The sequence below is a fragment of the Thermobia domestica genome, chromosome 14 (genome assembly GCF_964235325.1).
Source record: "Thermobia domestica chromosome 14, izTheDome1.hap1.1, whole genome shotgun sequence".
Lineage (NCBI taxonomy): Eukaryota > Metazoa > Arthropoda > Insecta > Zygentoma > Lepismatidae > Thermobia > Thermobia domestica.
In genome coordinates, this window is record NC_137467.1 from 136,613,084 (window position 1) to 136,628,644 (window position 15,561).

At 37.0% G+C, this 15,561-nt stretch overlaps 2 protein-coding genes across 20 annotated transcripts in view; one reads left to right on the forward strand and one right to left on the reverse strand.

Annotated features, from left to right (window-relative positions):
* The window catches only part of LOC145670337 (WD repeat-containing protein 17-like), a 246,114-nt gene extending 241,606 nt beyond the window's left edge, over positions 1-4,508 (forward strand). For both annotated transcript variants that reach the window (XM_081738874.1, XM_081738872.1), the window contains one exon: positions 1,374-4,508. In XM_081738874.1, the coding sequence (XP_081595000.1) occupies positions 1,374-1,493 (120 nt within the window). In that variant the 3' untranslated portion in view covers positions 1,494-4,508. The remainder of the gene's footprint in view (positions 1-1,373) is intronic.
* LOC145670338 (uncharacterized) overlaps positions 1-15,561 on the reverse strand; it is a 493,290-nt gene that overhangs the window by 397,768 nt on the left and 79,961 nt on the right. The window contains exon 3 of one of the 18 annotated variants that reach the window (XR_014128281.1): positions 6,734-8,090. The exons of the other annotated variants lie outside the window; for them this stretch is intronic. The gene's annotated coding sequence lies outside the window, so the exon portion shown is untranslated. Of the gene's footprint in view, positions 1-6,733; positions 8,091-15,561 lie in introns of those variants that run through there. 18 annotated transcript variants of the gene reach the window in all.

Below are 15,561 nucleotides of genomic sequence, written 5' to 3' on the forward strand. Positions count from 1 at the left end.
TTCTGATATATGCCTTCTTAGATCCTTCTCTGTAACCACACATATCTCTGTGCCCCCCAAAGTTACAGAGAAAACGGCGCCCTTGGTCATCTCTCATACATGACGGCCTAAAATGGTCATAAGTGCCGAACGCCCAGAAATACAATTCCTGTTCTGTACTATTTTATTCAATTCTTGGAAAGCTTTTCTCGACTTGTTTTTGGAATTTTCTTGTCTCATTTTGCAAATGTATATGTATAAAATTTATGTCCAGCACTTTTTCTTAATTTCATCTAGAAGTTCTGAGAATTCTGCCGCGAAAGCTGTGATATAACAACATTCAAGCATATTTATTATTATTATTATTATTGGAGTATATTTGGCAATGACTTGTGTATCTTTAAACGTGGATAAATGTTGTTCATCGTGTTTACACAATCATTATATCAACTTATACGTGTAACGCTAAAAATACAGCAATGTTTGAGACCTAATCCTTGGGTTTGTCCACGAGAATAGAGAAATTTATCGTCTCGGTCCAAAAAAGGAGTCGAAAAGTACAATTTCAAATTCGAGACGAAACTAGAAATTTCTCTAATCTCGTGGATAAAACTAGTTCATTCAAGTCTTAGATTCCAAACACTATTTTAGCGTTACAGGGGGAAACGAGACGAGAATTGTCTTGCTTTTCGTTTCGTCTCGATTTTTGTACTTCACGACTCGTTTTCGTCTCGTGGATAACACTAATCTTATGTCAACTATCTACAGGCAGTTCCGGGGAGAGGTTCGGGGGAGGAGAAAATATTCTTTGAAAATAGTGTGCTCTTTTCACTAATCGATAAAAATTATATGGCGTACAACCCAAGGAAGAAAGGGTCGAAGTCACTTAAACCCACTTTATATCCATGTATAAATGGGGTGCATGGTGGCTCAGTGGTAGAGCGCTTACCTCTGGTGTGTGGGGTTCTTAGTTCGATTCCCTGCCAAGTAAGATCGTGTCCGTGGGTTTTCTCGGGGTACTCTCGTTTCCTCCCACAATCTCGTTCCATTAATACTTCTATCATCATTCACTTGCTTTAATAATCCGTCTCCCTTAGCCAAAAGCAGGCCCGCAACCAGAGGGGACCTAGGGCGGCCTGGCCACCCCTAAACTTTTTGTAGCCCCTCCAGACCTCAATACAAAATGCACAATTTAGATATTTGTAAGAGAATTTTTAATGACTTGCTCCCCCCTAATATATTCATGGCCCCCCAAACCTCTGTGGCTGGTTTCGGGCCTGGCCTAAAGCACATATACGTGGGACATTAAACTGCAATATTTCATTTCAGTTTTTCCATGTATAAATGCACACACAAATAATCAATACTTATACGATTCTGTTTGTATTTTTCAGGGCCCAGCGTTCTTTTTGGAAGATGGAAGATCAGCAATATCCTTGAACAACGCTTTGATGTGGGCGAAAGTAAATCCTTTCTCTCCTCTTGGGAGAGGATACAAGATCAATCCTTTCTAGTAATCAAAAAACAAACATGACAAAAGACACATGCAGATCATTTATAAATCCAAAGCCACTTTTATCTACATAAGAAAGAAAAAAAAAAATCGAAAATTCAGTGTAATAGTGTCATTGACGAACATCAGTGCGCTAAATCTTCATTTTGCGCGCGCCATTTCTGAACGAGTCATGTACATTTTATGGCATAGAAGTGCGACTTCGCACTGCCTATTGTTTTGCAGTCCTTTGGAAAATGTAATGACACCGAGCATTAAATTTTAATATAAACAACAATAATTATTGGCTCCAGGAATAATTTATGAGCGTTTAAAAAAAAACTACTTTAAACAGACAAATAAATTAATTCCCCTTATTGTTTCCAATTCCCCCCATCGTTCAATAAGTTTTTCAATGCCTTAACGATAGAAATATGCCGGTATTGACTTAGATAATTCATCCAACCAAGCCCTTAATTTCCACACCATTATTAAATTATACACCCAGCGCAAAGCGGTCGAAAGAGATGAAAATCGGACGCCATCAAGTGTGGAGAGTATGGAGCAGTGATTTATCCAGAATTTTGAACTTAGGGCGGTGTTAAAAAATAACCTGGGGGAGTCAATCTTGCATTAAGGTCGTATACTATTATCACCTTTTTAATTAGCGTTTTTTTCCCATTTTTTTATTTTACAAACTTTAAAAGTAATTGATGCAACAAACGATTGCATTGGATTTCCTTCCTAAGCCAGAGCCAAATAGCGTCGACTTTCTCATGCTTGGTGTAACGTCAAGGTGAAATCGTTGGCAATCGATTGATTAAACGTTGTTGTGACGATCACAGCCGTGTAAAGATTGATTTCCATTCAATCTTGCGTTGCGTGCTTTGCTTGAAAATTTATCTTGTCGAAAGTAAGTCTCGTTTTATTCTATTGTCACTTAAAAACAAGAACTCAAAATCTTTTAAAAACCAAAATAGCAAGATTTTTAATGGTGTCTTCCCGTTCCTCCAGCACATTATAGAAAATATTTTAAATGATCTTATCTTTAGGCAGAACGGGAATTCCCGTTCTGTCTAATCTTTCGAGGCGAGGAATTTTGTTCAGGAAGGGATTTCTTCAAGAAATTTTTCTTTAGTAAGTGTAACAGATTTTGCAAGAAGAATGACTATTTCTTTAAGTTTTGTCATAAATTTTAGACGATATTCTACTTGTTCTTCTCAGAAAAATGACTAGATACAGTTCTGTTATTAACAGTGTTATTCACATCTATGCCGGTAAAAATGAATGTGATTAAAATAAAGCTCCCTGCAGAGAAATGGAAAATTGATTGACTCAGTTACAAGAAAGCCGTTTGACATTGTAGCTGAAACGAAAATAAAACAAACTTACTTCGATCTGGTCATTTCGCAACAACATTTTATTGTTTTCCAGTAGTTCACCTACAACATGCTAAGGCTCGCAGTCAGGGGCGGCTTTAGGATTTTAATTTTGTGTAGGCCCACTCTCTCGCGTATGGATACATATGCAAATTTGATTATGATAATGACAATAGGAAATTACTTTTACAGTAGTGGTTAATGCTGTTTGTTAAATAATTATTTACCATTAATATAAAAAGTGGAAAACAGATTTACTCTTTATTGCATTTTTAAGTGTTTATATACTTTTCAGAACTTTTGGGTAGGCCCGTGCCTCCCCGCTAAAACCGCCACTGCTCGCAGTACGTAAAAGATGCCACAGGCTCGCCCTCCAGATATGTTTGACAATATATTAAGCAAACAATGCAAAAGGATGCGTAAGACGGCCCTTTTCCCCGATTATCTGACCTTTTGATTTGATTGAAACTACAAAAAACATACAAGTATTTCAATATTGGTATTGATATTTCGTATAACTGCTATTTACATTGACAATTTAAATATGTAAATAGAAGTACATATGATACTGTTGGATATAGTATAGAATTATGTATATAAGACAAATTAGGTGATAAGGTAATGCCGAAAAAGGGGTTACCGTATTTACTCGCGTAATTTTCGCACTTTTTTAAAGGAAAAAAAGTTGTTTTGAAACAAGGGTGCGTAAATTATGCGGGGGGAAAAATTAGCCACATCAGTGAACATCATCTAATTTTTTCCTCAGTCAAAATAACACGAAAATACCGGTACACATTTTCTTTGTAGCAAGAATTGACAACAAACAACTAATTCTAAATTTGTAGAAAAATAACATTAAAAAATTGATTAAGAAGTCGTGTGGTTTCTTATAAATCACTGTCAAATCCTCGCGTGCGCAAATTACGCGAGGAAAATAAAATATACAGAAAATGCCCTTCAAAATTGGGATGCGAAAATTATGCGAGGGCGAAAATTACGCGCGTATTTACGGTATGATGTAGAACAAAGATTAGGCAAAACGGGAATTCCTATTCTGCCTAAAGATAAGATCATTTAAAATATTTTCTACAAAGTTCTGGGGGGCTTTAGACAGAACGAGAATGAATCTTTTTAATATTGCACCCCCAATTTGGGGGAGTGTAAGGAGTTCCTTTCCAGAGGGTGTTCTAAAATTTTAGGGATGTGCTGGAGGAGTGTTAGTGTATATAAATCACTGGTAGGGAGAATGAGGCAGAACTTCCAATTCAAGTTCTTGAATCGCGACTTCGGTTGTATTGGGGAAGTGATGAAGAGGTCGTTGTGTTTTCAGCCTTTTTGGCTGAATGTCTTTGTTGAGTTGGTGTAGCCGTTGAATGTAGAGCTCCGTATTGAGTGTTCGGTTGCGCTCAAGCAATCTGTAATGAATTATGCCTTCCCAGGATAATCATATTCATAACATAGTCTTTCGAAGATGAAAATCTTGTTTTACTCGCGGAGTTGCTTCTTTGTCGGGATTGAGTCATTTTTTCCCGCTTCTTCATATTGTAAATTCACATCCTGTGGTTTGGGTACAAAACCTCGCGGTCAGAACCTCGCGGCGACAACCTCGCGGACCAAAACCTCCCCTGGCCAAAACCTCGCCTCCCAAAACCTCGCGGCCCAAAATCTCGCCGGGCCGAAACCTCGCCTGGCCAAAACCTCGCCGCCCAAAATCTCGCGGGACAAAATCTCGCGGGACAAAATCTCGCCGGGCCAAAACCCCGCCGCCCCAAACCTCGCGGGCCAAAATCTCGCGGGGCCAAAACCTCGCCTTGCCAAAATCTCGCGCCCCAAAATATCGCCATACCCAAAATCTCGCCTGACCAAAATGTAAATGTTCCAACAGATGATAAGGGTGACGGTATAAAAGACGCTGTTTCAGAAAAAGTATCACGGGTATTTGACCAAGTCCCGCGATACCATATGAAAATTCTATTTCTGTATTAGAAGATTTCAATGTGAAGATAGGGCAACAGGATGTTTTTAAACTGGTTATAGGGAAAGAAATTCTGCATAAGGAAAGCAATGACAAGTAACGGGGTTAGTTTCGTGAACTTTGGAGCATCCAAAAACTTAAAATTTCAACAAAAATCTAATAATATTTATGAAAGTATGAAATAATATGTGTGTTTTTACGACGTCCCTTGATTATGTCCTGTAGGTTAAAGGAGACGTAGATGACCAGAATGAAGCTAATGATCGAATAAAGAAAGTGGGAGGAAACGGGAATAACCCGAGAAAGCCCATGCACACGATGTTTTTTGTATCTTCTTCTTCTTCTTCTTCTTCTTCTTATTATTATTATTATTATTATTATTATTATTATTATTATTATTATTATTATTATTATTATTATTATTATTATTATTATTATTATTATTATTTGTAATGTGGAATTGCATATTAAGAAACTCATTGGGTAAATTTTAAAGAAAAGTTTCATTCGCGGCGAGGTTTTGGCCACACGAGGTTTTGGGTGGCGAGGTTTTGGCCCGGCGAGATTTTGGGCGGCGAGGTTTTGGCAACGCGAGGTTTTGGCCCAGCGAGATTTTGTCCCGCGAGGTTTTGGGCGGCGAGGTTTTGGCCACGCGAGGTTTTGGCCCGGCAAGATTTTGTCACGCGAGGTTTTGGGAGGCGAGGTTTTGGCCACGCGAGGTTTTGGCCCGGCGAGATTTTGTCCCGCGAGGTTTTGGCCGGCGAGATTTTGGGCGGCGATGTTTCGGCCGCGAGATTTTGTCCGTATCCCCTTTTTCATCACTAGCGACAACGTGGTAAAGAAAACACTGTGACCATGTGTTGAGCGAGCGGAGTGTTGCTTTCGCTCAGTGTGTGACTCTCAAGCGCCGTTTCTAAACTTTATTCATTGAATGAAAATGTTCACCATCCGTTTCTTTTCCTTTTTTAAAATCTCAATTCATCTACCCCGCCAATTCTTTGGTCGTTTGATGGATTTCTGTGAAGAAGTTATTAAATCGCTCTTCATTAAACTCATTTGATTGATTGGTGTGTGATCCGTTCTTGAGATCAAAATTCCCATTTTTAAAGCGCTAAAACCAAAGGCGTGTGTGCTTTGAGAAGTTGCTGCTTCTCCATAGCACAAATCTCACAAGCAGCGTGGGCGATCTTAACATCTTAATGAAATGCAAATAGCAAATGTTGTCGAAAATGCGAAGAGGCTAATGTAATATCAAAATCTATTTTTGTGCATTACGAAACAGAACGTAAAGCACATTAAACAAATATTTCAAGCTCCGATAGAAAAGGACGGCACTAAATGCACTCACATACAAAACACTCCTGAATAAAATAAAAGTCAAATTTAAGATTTTGAAAACATAGGATTGGGAAAGTTCTGTGAAATTTAAGTTAAAAGTTTTGAATACCTGTTGAATACAATTTGAATATGAATACAAGTTTTGAATATGGTACATGATGAATATAATTTGAATATAAATACATGTTAAATATAATATGAATATGAATACAAGTTTTGAATATGATTACATGTTGAATACAATTTGAATATGAATATGAACGTAATATGAATACAAGTTTCGAATATGTTATACATCATCACCAGATACGCCATCATAATGTTGTCAGGTTGTAACATGTTCAGAACGTTATCTTTAGCCGTAATCATCAGCTTAGAACATTTAATAAGGAAAATCACTATATTTCATTATTTCAGTCCAACAACAACAAGGTTTACACAGTGGCGTGCACAAGGGAAATTTCCATGTTTTAACCCACTTTGAGCGATATATCATGCTATAATAAACATTTACCATGTTAAGATATGTATTCAAACACCTGAAATGATATGAACTTGGAAACTTGAACTCCTTCCCCTTGACGAGATTCTGCGTACGTCACTAGGTCTACATGGAAGTAATATGTCACTATTTGAAGTCGATCTCCTATGTATATATACCATACATTTGTATATACTACGCTACTGTTTGTAAGTACTATGTCTTTACTGTGCAAGGTTGGACGGTTTCTATTAAAACCAAATGTATTGTATTGTCATGTTTTACTTCTCATATTTTGAAACTTTTGACAACTTAGTGTAAATAACTATAGTAGTATCTCCTTTTGAAGGAGGTACTCCACGAGAAACATTGCAGAATATTTACTTCGTATGAAAAACATTGTAGAATAGTGTTTGACGATTTCTTTGAGGTAGACGAAATTTAAAATAAATAAATCATATTCTTGTTGTATCAATTATGCATTACTAATAAAATTTTGAAGTAAATGGAATTCGTATTATTTTTATTTAGTTTCCTCTTTATTTCTGTTCCCAAAATTAGTTATCATCCACTCACTGGGGCCAGTCACTACTAGAGCGCTCACCTCTGGTGTAAGACATTGGTAACTGGTTTGATGCCAGCTCGCGCCAAGTGGGCTTTGTGGTGGATAAACGTCACGAGTATGGTCTTTCTCGTGATTTTCCCATTTCCTCCACTTTAGGCTTATTATCATTCATTATATCATCACCATCTCCCTTACCCTCGGTGCATAATCCTGAGATGTTAAACTAAAGAAAAAGACACTCACTGCATTTATTTTATAAGAGATGTTTCAGGAACACTGAGACTGGTGTTTTAGATGAATGTTTAATACTCTGGTACAACGTCCGTTCTGGTGAAGTTGCGGTCATTTCTTGGCATATACGCTTTCTCAGATTTTCCAGAACTAACTGAAATAGTCTGTAATTATAGTGTGTTGGTGGATCATCCCATACAGTCAAAAATGATTATCAATACTTTTCCACTTGATGGAACAACCTTAGCTATCTTGGGTACTGACGACGGTCATTTCCATATACTACCTTTTTATTTTGTTATGCGAATTAATGATACAGGAACGTGTCGTCGCTGATGATGACAAATCCCATAATTACATCTCCACTATTAACAAACAGACGCAATACCTCACGACATGTCAGCTCGAACTGCCTTGTAATCTGTAGCCATGGCACTTATTGGACAGAAACACGAGTCATATCTTTTGAGTGGAATAATGTCGACATGATTGCTTCGCAATGTCTTCTTCCAATAGAAATTCCACTATAGGGTAATAGTCAGAGCCTAAGATTTTAACATAAAACATATCCCATAATGAATCCATGGAATCGCATAACATAAGGTATGTTAACTATCGTTACTACAAGTCGTTATTCTTGTTAGGAGCACCTGAAACAAGAAATAAAGGATAACTGCGAGCAACAGAAGATACTCTAGTACTATCTACTAGTAGTACGTGTAATGCCAATTCTTTTTAAATGTGGCAAATGTAAAATTAAAATTTATACGAAACCTTCCCCAAAACAACTACTCTTAGTCTTTCTTGAATAGTTCTTGTATGTGAAGCATATTTTTATAATAGTTATAACCACGTTAGTAAATTTAATGAAATACGGTGACGGTCACGCTCGTCAATGGTATCAATGGATGTAGAACTCAATCCGTAGCATACCAATATTGCTACTGGGGTTCAGGGTACATCCTCAATACAATCAAATGTCGATCCTCTTTATCATTTCATTCTCACTGATTACAACACGAAGTACACCAATCCCAAAATGATTTTTTTCTTCAAATCATGAAATATGTTCCACGTGTACGGGATACTCTGGTTCAGATTGTTCCAACTAGAAACGGTTACATTCTAAAATCTAAAGATCCAAATTTTGGAGTTACTATTCGCAACAAAGCCTCCTACGAAATCATCGGTAAGAGCGCTACACTAACAAAATTAACCGAAGCGGCAGAAACAACCTCCACCACTTCGAAAACCACCATTTCTATCGATCGTTATTAGAGGTGTCTCCCCAGAGCTCAAAGATGCAGAAATCCAAGAGGAACTGAAACAAGAAGGAATTTCAGTGGATAAATGCATTCGAATTAGAAATAATAATGGTCCAACGTACATGGTTCGTGTACTTTCTAAGCAACAAGATACTATTGATTACCTATTACGTTTTGGTGCAACTATTTACAACAAAATGCATCGTGTAGAACTATCTAAAACACAAGGACCATTGCCTATTCGCTGCGAAAAATGTCAGCCATACAATGACCCTAGTACAACAGCTTGTTCCAATCCATCTAAGTGCGGATATTGTTCGGGGCTACATGAAACCAAAGCATGTCCCAACTTACGAGGACCACCTAAATGTAACACCTGTGGCAGTGGGGATCATCTTACATATAGCTATCGTTGCAAAGCGAAACCAGTACCAAAACCAGAACACCCGGAGCTAACATTACCCCTAAAAATGACCGACACGACAACTCAACCTAACCAATCCATCTTACCACCGTTAACAGTCGAAAATCTCCGCTACATCAGTTTGGTGCTCCAAAATATATTTCACCACATTATCTCAGCCGCAAAATCCATTTTTCACATCAATCTACATGCAACATGTTCTAACAATTATGTTCATTTTCACATTGGATCTCTGGAAACTGCTGTTAAATACATTCTGCATAGCATTCTTCATTATGGATATTACTTTCTTATTTGTTAACATTCGAACCTTTTCGCAGCATAAACTATTATTACAAACGCTGTTGTTAGAGGAACATATCAATGTCTTTGCACTTAACGAAACCGCTTGAAAACCGAGCATACCAGCCCGCATCCCGGGCTATCAACTACAACATCATGACTATCATGATCATCTGGCTCGTGCCCAAGGAGGAGTTGCTATAAGCTTTTCTCCAAAATATCCAGTTAGGTCATACAATCCGCCAGCTTTTAGTACTTTCCCAGAATATCTCCTTTACTCCATATACTTTCCTTCTATAATCATCAATTTTAGTACTATCTATATTCGACTATGTCAATCTATCCCCCTAGAATATTTCCGATACATCGCCCATAACTATCGAAATATTATTATAATGACAGACATTAATATAAATAGTCGCAGGGATCGTGAAAAAACAGACTTTCAACAGTATTTAACTGATCATCTTCATCTTCATGTCCTTCCTTCGCACACTAGACCTGTAAGTCAGACCACGCCTGACGTTGTCATTACTTATCTGAATCTGTCAACTAGAAGTTTTGGACTCGATTGGGTGCGATCGCCATTCAGTAAAACCACTTAACTCGAGGACAACGACCACGCAAAGAAATCGCCCCTCGTCATGTTCCGAGATATGGTAAGGCTAACTAGCCTCTTTTCCGGCAGGATCTTGAACGAATTCTTCATTGTGAAACGCCTCCAACTACTGAAACTGAGTTGGTTTCCTGTGTTACAACTATCACTAAAGCCATACAAATTAGTGCTCAGGACCATATTCCGACTGAACAAGTGCATCCGCACAGACCGAAATTACCACTAACCTACATTCCACTTATACGGCAAGCTTGAAAACATCTTCGAGAATATTATAGAACCGGGAATTATGCATATTTACGCCTACATAACCAATGGCAAAGAGCGGTTCGTAACTATCTTGTTGCTATAAACGTAGAAACTGGATAAAAACTTGTAACAACTTATCCGAGGAAGCTCATCCTTCTCGCTATTGGAAGCGGTTTCATCAACTTGTTGGCCAAAGCGGTACAATAACCTACCCTTTCATAGCTGACGGTACTCCTCTATTCTGACTCAGAAAAAGCAAATGCATTTGCTGCTCAGTTACAGGCCGTTTTTAAACCATCAGCTGCTTACAAACGTTGTGAACGGACAGATATATCTTGTCTTTCTGCCTTACAACCTTCCACGGAGCACGTCATTGATCCAGATCATCCTCTTACTTCACCCATCACAGTCGATGAAATCCATACGGCACTAGCTCGGAAAAGAAATACAGCACCTGGGATCGATTCGATATCTTACCGACATCAAAGAAGCCGCGCCATCACTCCTGCTACTCCTAGTAACAATATACAATTTCATCCTTAAAACTGGTTTCTACCCTTCAGATTGGAAAGTCTCCAAAATTTGCATGTTTCACAAACCTAATAAACCTGTACATTCAGTAACCTCTTACAGACCCATCCAACTCACTTTAGTATTCAGTAAGTTACTGGAAAAAATTCTCGTTTGCCGACTCCATAAGACACAAATTCTCTGTTACCTATCCATCAGGCGGGCTTTCGTTCTGGATTTTTTATAAATGACCAGCTACTTCGTCTCGCACAATAATTACTAACCAATACAACAACGCTTTACCATCATGTCTTATTCTCATGGATTTAGAGAAGGCGTTCGATAAGGTTTGCCATTATGGCCTCATTAAAAAACTGCAGTCGTTCAAACTTCCCGTGTGCTATCTCAGTTAATATATTCTTTCATTTCAAATCGCATTGCTTATGTTACAGTTGGTACAGCACTCTCCTGGCCGATTTTTCCTCTAACTGGTGTACCACTCCTTTATTATATATCCTTGATGCGTCTGATATTCCTTCTGTACCCCACAACGTCTTTATTTTTCAATATGCGGACGACACAGCTTTTCTTGCACTCAGCAAAACTGTGCATCAGCTTAACATTGCTTTACAAGCAACACTCGATAATTTCGTCAAATGGTGTAAAAAATGGCACGTAATGATCAATTCCGAGAAAATACAAGCTCTGTTTCTACCTCCTAAATATCATTCCAAAGTCCATAGTACAACGACTCACCAGAGGTAGCCGTTAACCTGGTTCGATCGATGATATATGAATCTCGAGTGGTAGTAATTGTTTGCATGTAAAAATATCTTTAATAATTATATATACTATTATTCTCACCTTTTCTATAAGAATTATAAAGTCGATGAACGGTACTAAAATGGTTTATTAGTTGATACACTTTATAATATATTTTCATTCAAACTGTCGTGCACACAGACATGATGATTAGGTATCCATAAACAACAACATAGCAACTCATTAGATAATACTCTCCCATAATATATTCTTTTTTACATATATTAAAAACATTCTTCTTTTGTTATTTTTGCATTAACATTATATTAGGTATAGTGCCTGTGTATGAGCACTTTCTGCCTAAGGTGCAGGTAATTATTAAACTATCCAAAGTATTTCGTTATATAAAATGTCGCCCGACAATTGGACTGAATATAAAAGTTATAAGCGAGCTTGGCTTTTATCTTCAAGAACCACTGGTCCGTTTACAATAACGGTCTTACATTACATATGTCCATCACATATTGATCGCCCCTCGTATGTATCTTCATTACATATCATAGATATAGATACATTTATAACAAATCTTTCACTTCATTAATACTTATTTTTTATTACATTAATATTTATCCTTTATTAATAAAAACGTCGACGCTTATTAATATAATTAACGAGGGTGAAATACAAATTACCATGATTAATAGTTTCAATCATTATTGAAACGGTGATGTTACAAATAATGTTTGATCTTTCAGGGCGCATTAAATAACAAATAAGTTAGATGGTGTATTTTAATGTATACATCGTAGCACTAAGATGTCATAATAAAGAAGAATCTTGTTCAAATAGCATATAGGATAGCTCATAAAAACAGTCGTCGAATAATGAGCTTAATAAAAATGGACCTTATTCTTAACATAATCTTTGACGATTAAGTTTTCAACACAAATCAATCTAATATAAATAACCTTTGCCTTTTAATCAATTATGAATCGAATTATAATTCCTCATATTGCCTGTATAGCGAAGTTATAAGAATTGTTTTCATTATTGATATTAACACATAAACTTAAAAATAAAAGTTCACAAGAATCTATAACTGATATGGGTTTAACCTAATTTCATTAACGGTAATCAGCTTACATTCATACTTGCATATGATTCTAATAAAGTACATTGTACTGCACAATCATGATTAGGTTCCACAATATGTTGTACATGTATTTCATCGTGATTCTGATTTTGATACGAAGTGCCCTCTCTTGACCTCCAATTACGTCTATCCATGTAGCTAGTTGTATTTCTGTAATTTCGCCCTATATTCAGATTGTTTTTATGTCTACTTCTGTTGGGTGATCTGACATCATGATTACCACGATTAATTAGGTTAGGCTGATTCCCTACATAACTTTGCCTATTTTGCTCGTTTTGATTGTTAGAATTTACTCGGCTTAGGTTGTGTTCCGTATCGTTCACACTTCTGATATTTAGATTCCGAACAGGTACAAAATGATCTGAATTATTCTTATTTTTACCCACTCCTGCTTGTTGATTCATAGCATGTATTGAGTTTCATAGCATTGGACAAGCATTAATAAATGGTTGAAACTCATACACTGTGTAGAGAACAAGATCTGTTGTAACTTAAATGGGAGCAAATTTCGAATCGATGCTATTATTCTAGATTCCGATTGTAAGGGATTAACGACTTTTAATTCGTTGTATGTATTTACAACAAACTCTACAACAGATTTGTGCAAACGAGGATTGAAATGTTGATTTCTAATGGTGGCATCTCGATTTGCAAGCAAAAAGTCATTTTCATAATTCGCGATCAATGCCGCTTTGAATTCCTCATATGTATTGATGTGATCACGTACTGCTTTAAACCATAAAGAACATGGTGGGAGTAATACATGAGGGATTAATTTCATATATTGTGATCTATCTATACACATTATATTGCATTCGTCCTGAAATTTCTCCAGGAAAGAAGTAGCGTTTTCATTACATTTACCACTGAATTTACTCATAGCCCGTATTTCACTCATCTTAACACTTAACTTTACCTTTCTTTTATCATTCCGTGTACTTATTTGGTGACAATTCCTATCCATGACGTGATATGTCGTTGCACCATCCCTTTTTCGCCCATCTGTACTCTTCGGATGAATTTCTTCCAAGATAATATCTTCATCAGACACAGGTGAAGGCGAAGTCATCTTTGGTGATTGGGGAAACTCCAAGCGAACACTACCCATATTATTGTGGTATGTGTTATCCTTAACCTGTAGCGTCCTAATTTCTTCCTGTAGAGTAGCTATCAATTGCGTATTTGCACGTATGTTGTTAGAATTATTGATGACCTGAATCTTTTGCTGTTGAACAGAAGATTCTATTACTTCTAAATCCTTTTTTACACCACTGATTTCTTGGATTTGGTGGTTGTGTTTATCTTGACAATCCTCGGATATTCTTTTTAACTTTTCCTCGAACTGCGAGGTGATGTCATTCATCGCCTGGACAATTGACTGTTTCGTTTCTTCTGACCTTTGTTCCATTCGTCTACTTAATTCCTCATATTGCTTGTTAGATTCTTCGGACTTATGCTCTATCGTCTGCTTTAACTCCTCGTATTGCTTGTTGGATTCTTCTGACTTATGCTCTATCGTCTGCTTCAACTCGGTAGACATCTGAATCAATTGTCGCTGTAAGGCTAGCAAGATTCGGTCTTCTGATGTCATACCTGGTGCTACACTATGTTCACCGTTATCACTATTATTGGATTCATTCTCCATTGCTTCACCGTTCATTTTTCTTATAATTATCCTACCACTCCTAAGTATTGTGAAATTTGTATTCATTAACCTTATTACAAAAGTAAATTCACTCTTACTTTGCTTCGGGATATGAATTTACAGCAAGGTCCCGGGTGAGGTAAACCAAAATTTTTACAACGACTCACCAGAGGTAGCCGTTAACCTGGTTCGATCGATGATATATGAATCTCGAGTGGTAGTAATTGTTTGCATGTAAAAATATCTTTAATAATTATATATACTATTATTCTCACCTTTTCTATAAGAATTATAAAGTCGATGAACGGTACTAAAATGGTTTATTAGTTGATACACTTTATAATATATTTTCATTCAAACTGTCATGCACACAGACATGATGATTAGGTATCCATAAACAACAACATAGCAACTCATTAGATAATACTCTCCCATAATATATTCTTTTTTACATATATTAAAAACATTCTTCTTTTGTTATTTTTACATTAACATTATATTAGGTATAGTACCTGTGTATGAGCACTTTCTGCCTAAGGTGCAGGTAATTATTAAACTATCCAAAGTATTTCGTTATAATAGAAATCCAACTCTCTTACTCTAACTGTTGATGGGTACCCTGTACGCCCTTCCATCACTGTTACCTATCTAGGCGTGGTTTTTGATTGAAAGCTAAGTTGGAATGCTCACTTGAAAAACTAAGGGAAAAGGCCAATCTTAGATTAAATCTTTTGCGACGCCTCACAGGAACAGCTTGGGGACTAAAAGCCGATATTTTGCTTCATACTTACAAAGCATTCTTCCGTTCGATCCTTACTTTTGGGCATACCGCTTTTTGCAATGCTTCTGTTTTTTTTTCTATGAAAAGCTCAGCATACTGGAACGATATGCCATTCGACTGTCGTATCGAATTAAACTTCCATATCCGACGTGGCTCACGTATGAATATATAGACTTTCCAAAGATCACCGAGCATCTCGCACAACTTCGCCTTGGGTACATAACCTCTCGCATCCAAACAGGCCGCCCGCTGTTCTTGGATATACTTCACACCGTCGCACTTACCGAAGTAGCATATCGATACAAACACTCCCCTTCAAATATCTTCGTATCTATGTAAAACACAAACATCTTCCTGCGGCTGAAAGGGAAATATATGAAGTATATGTCATTGATCATCATCTTCCTCATCTCTTTCCATCTTAGCACAGAGAT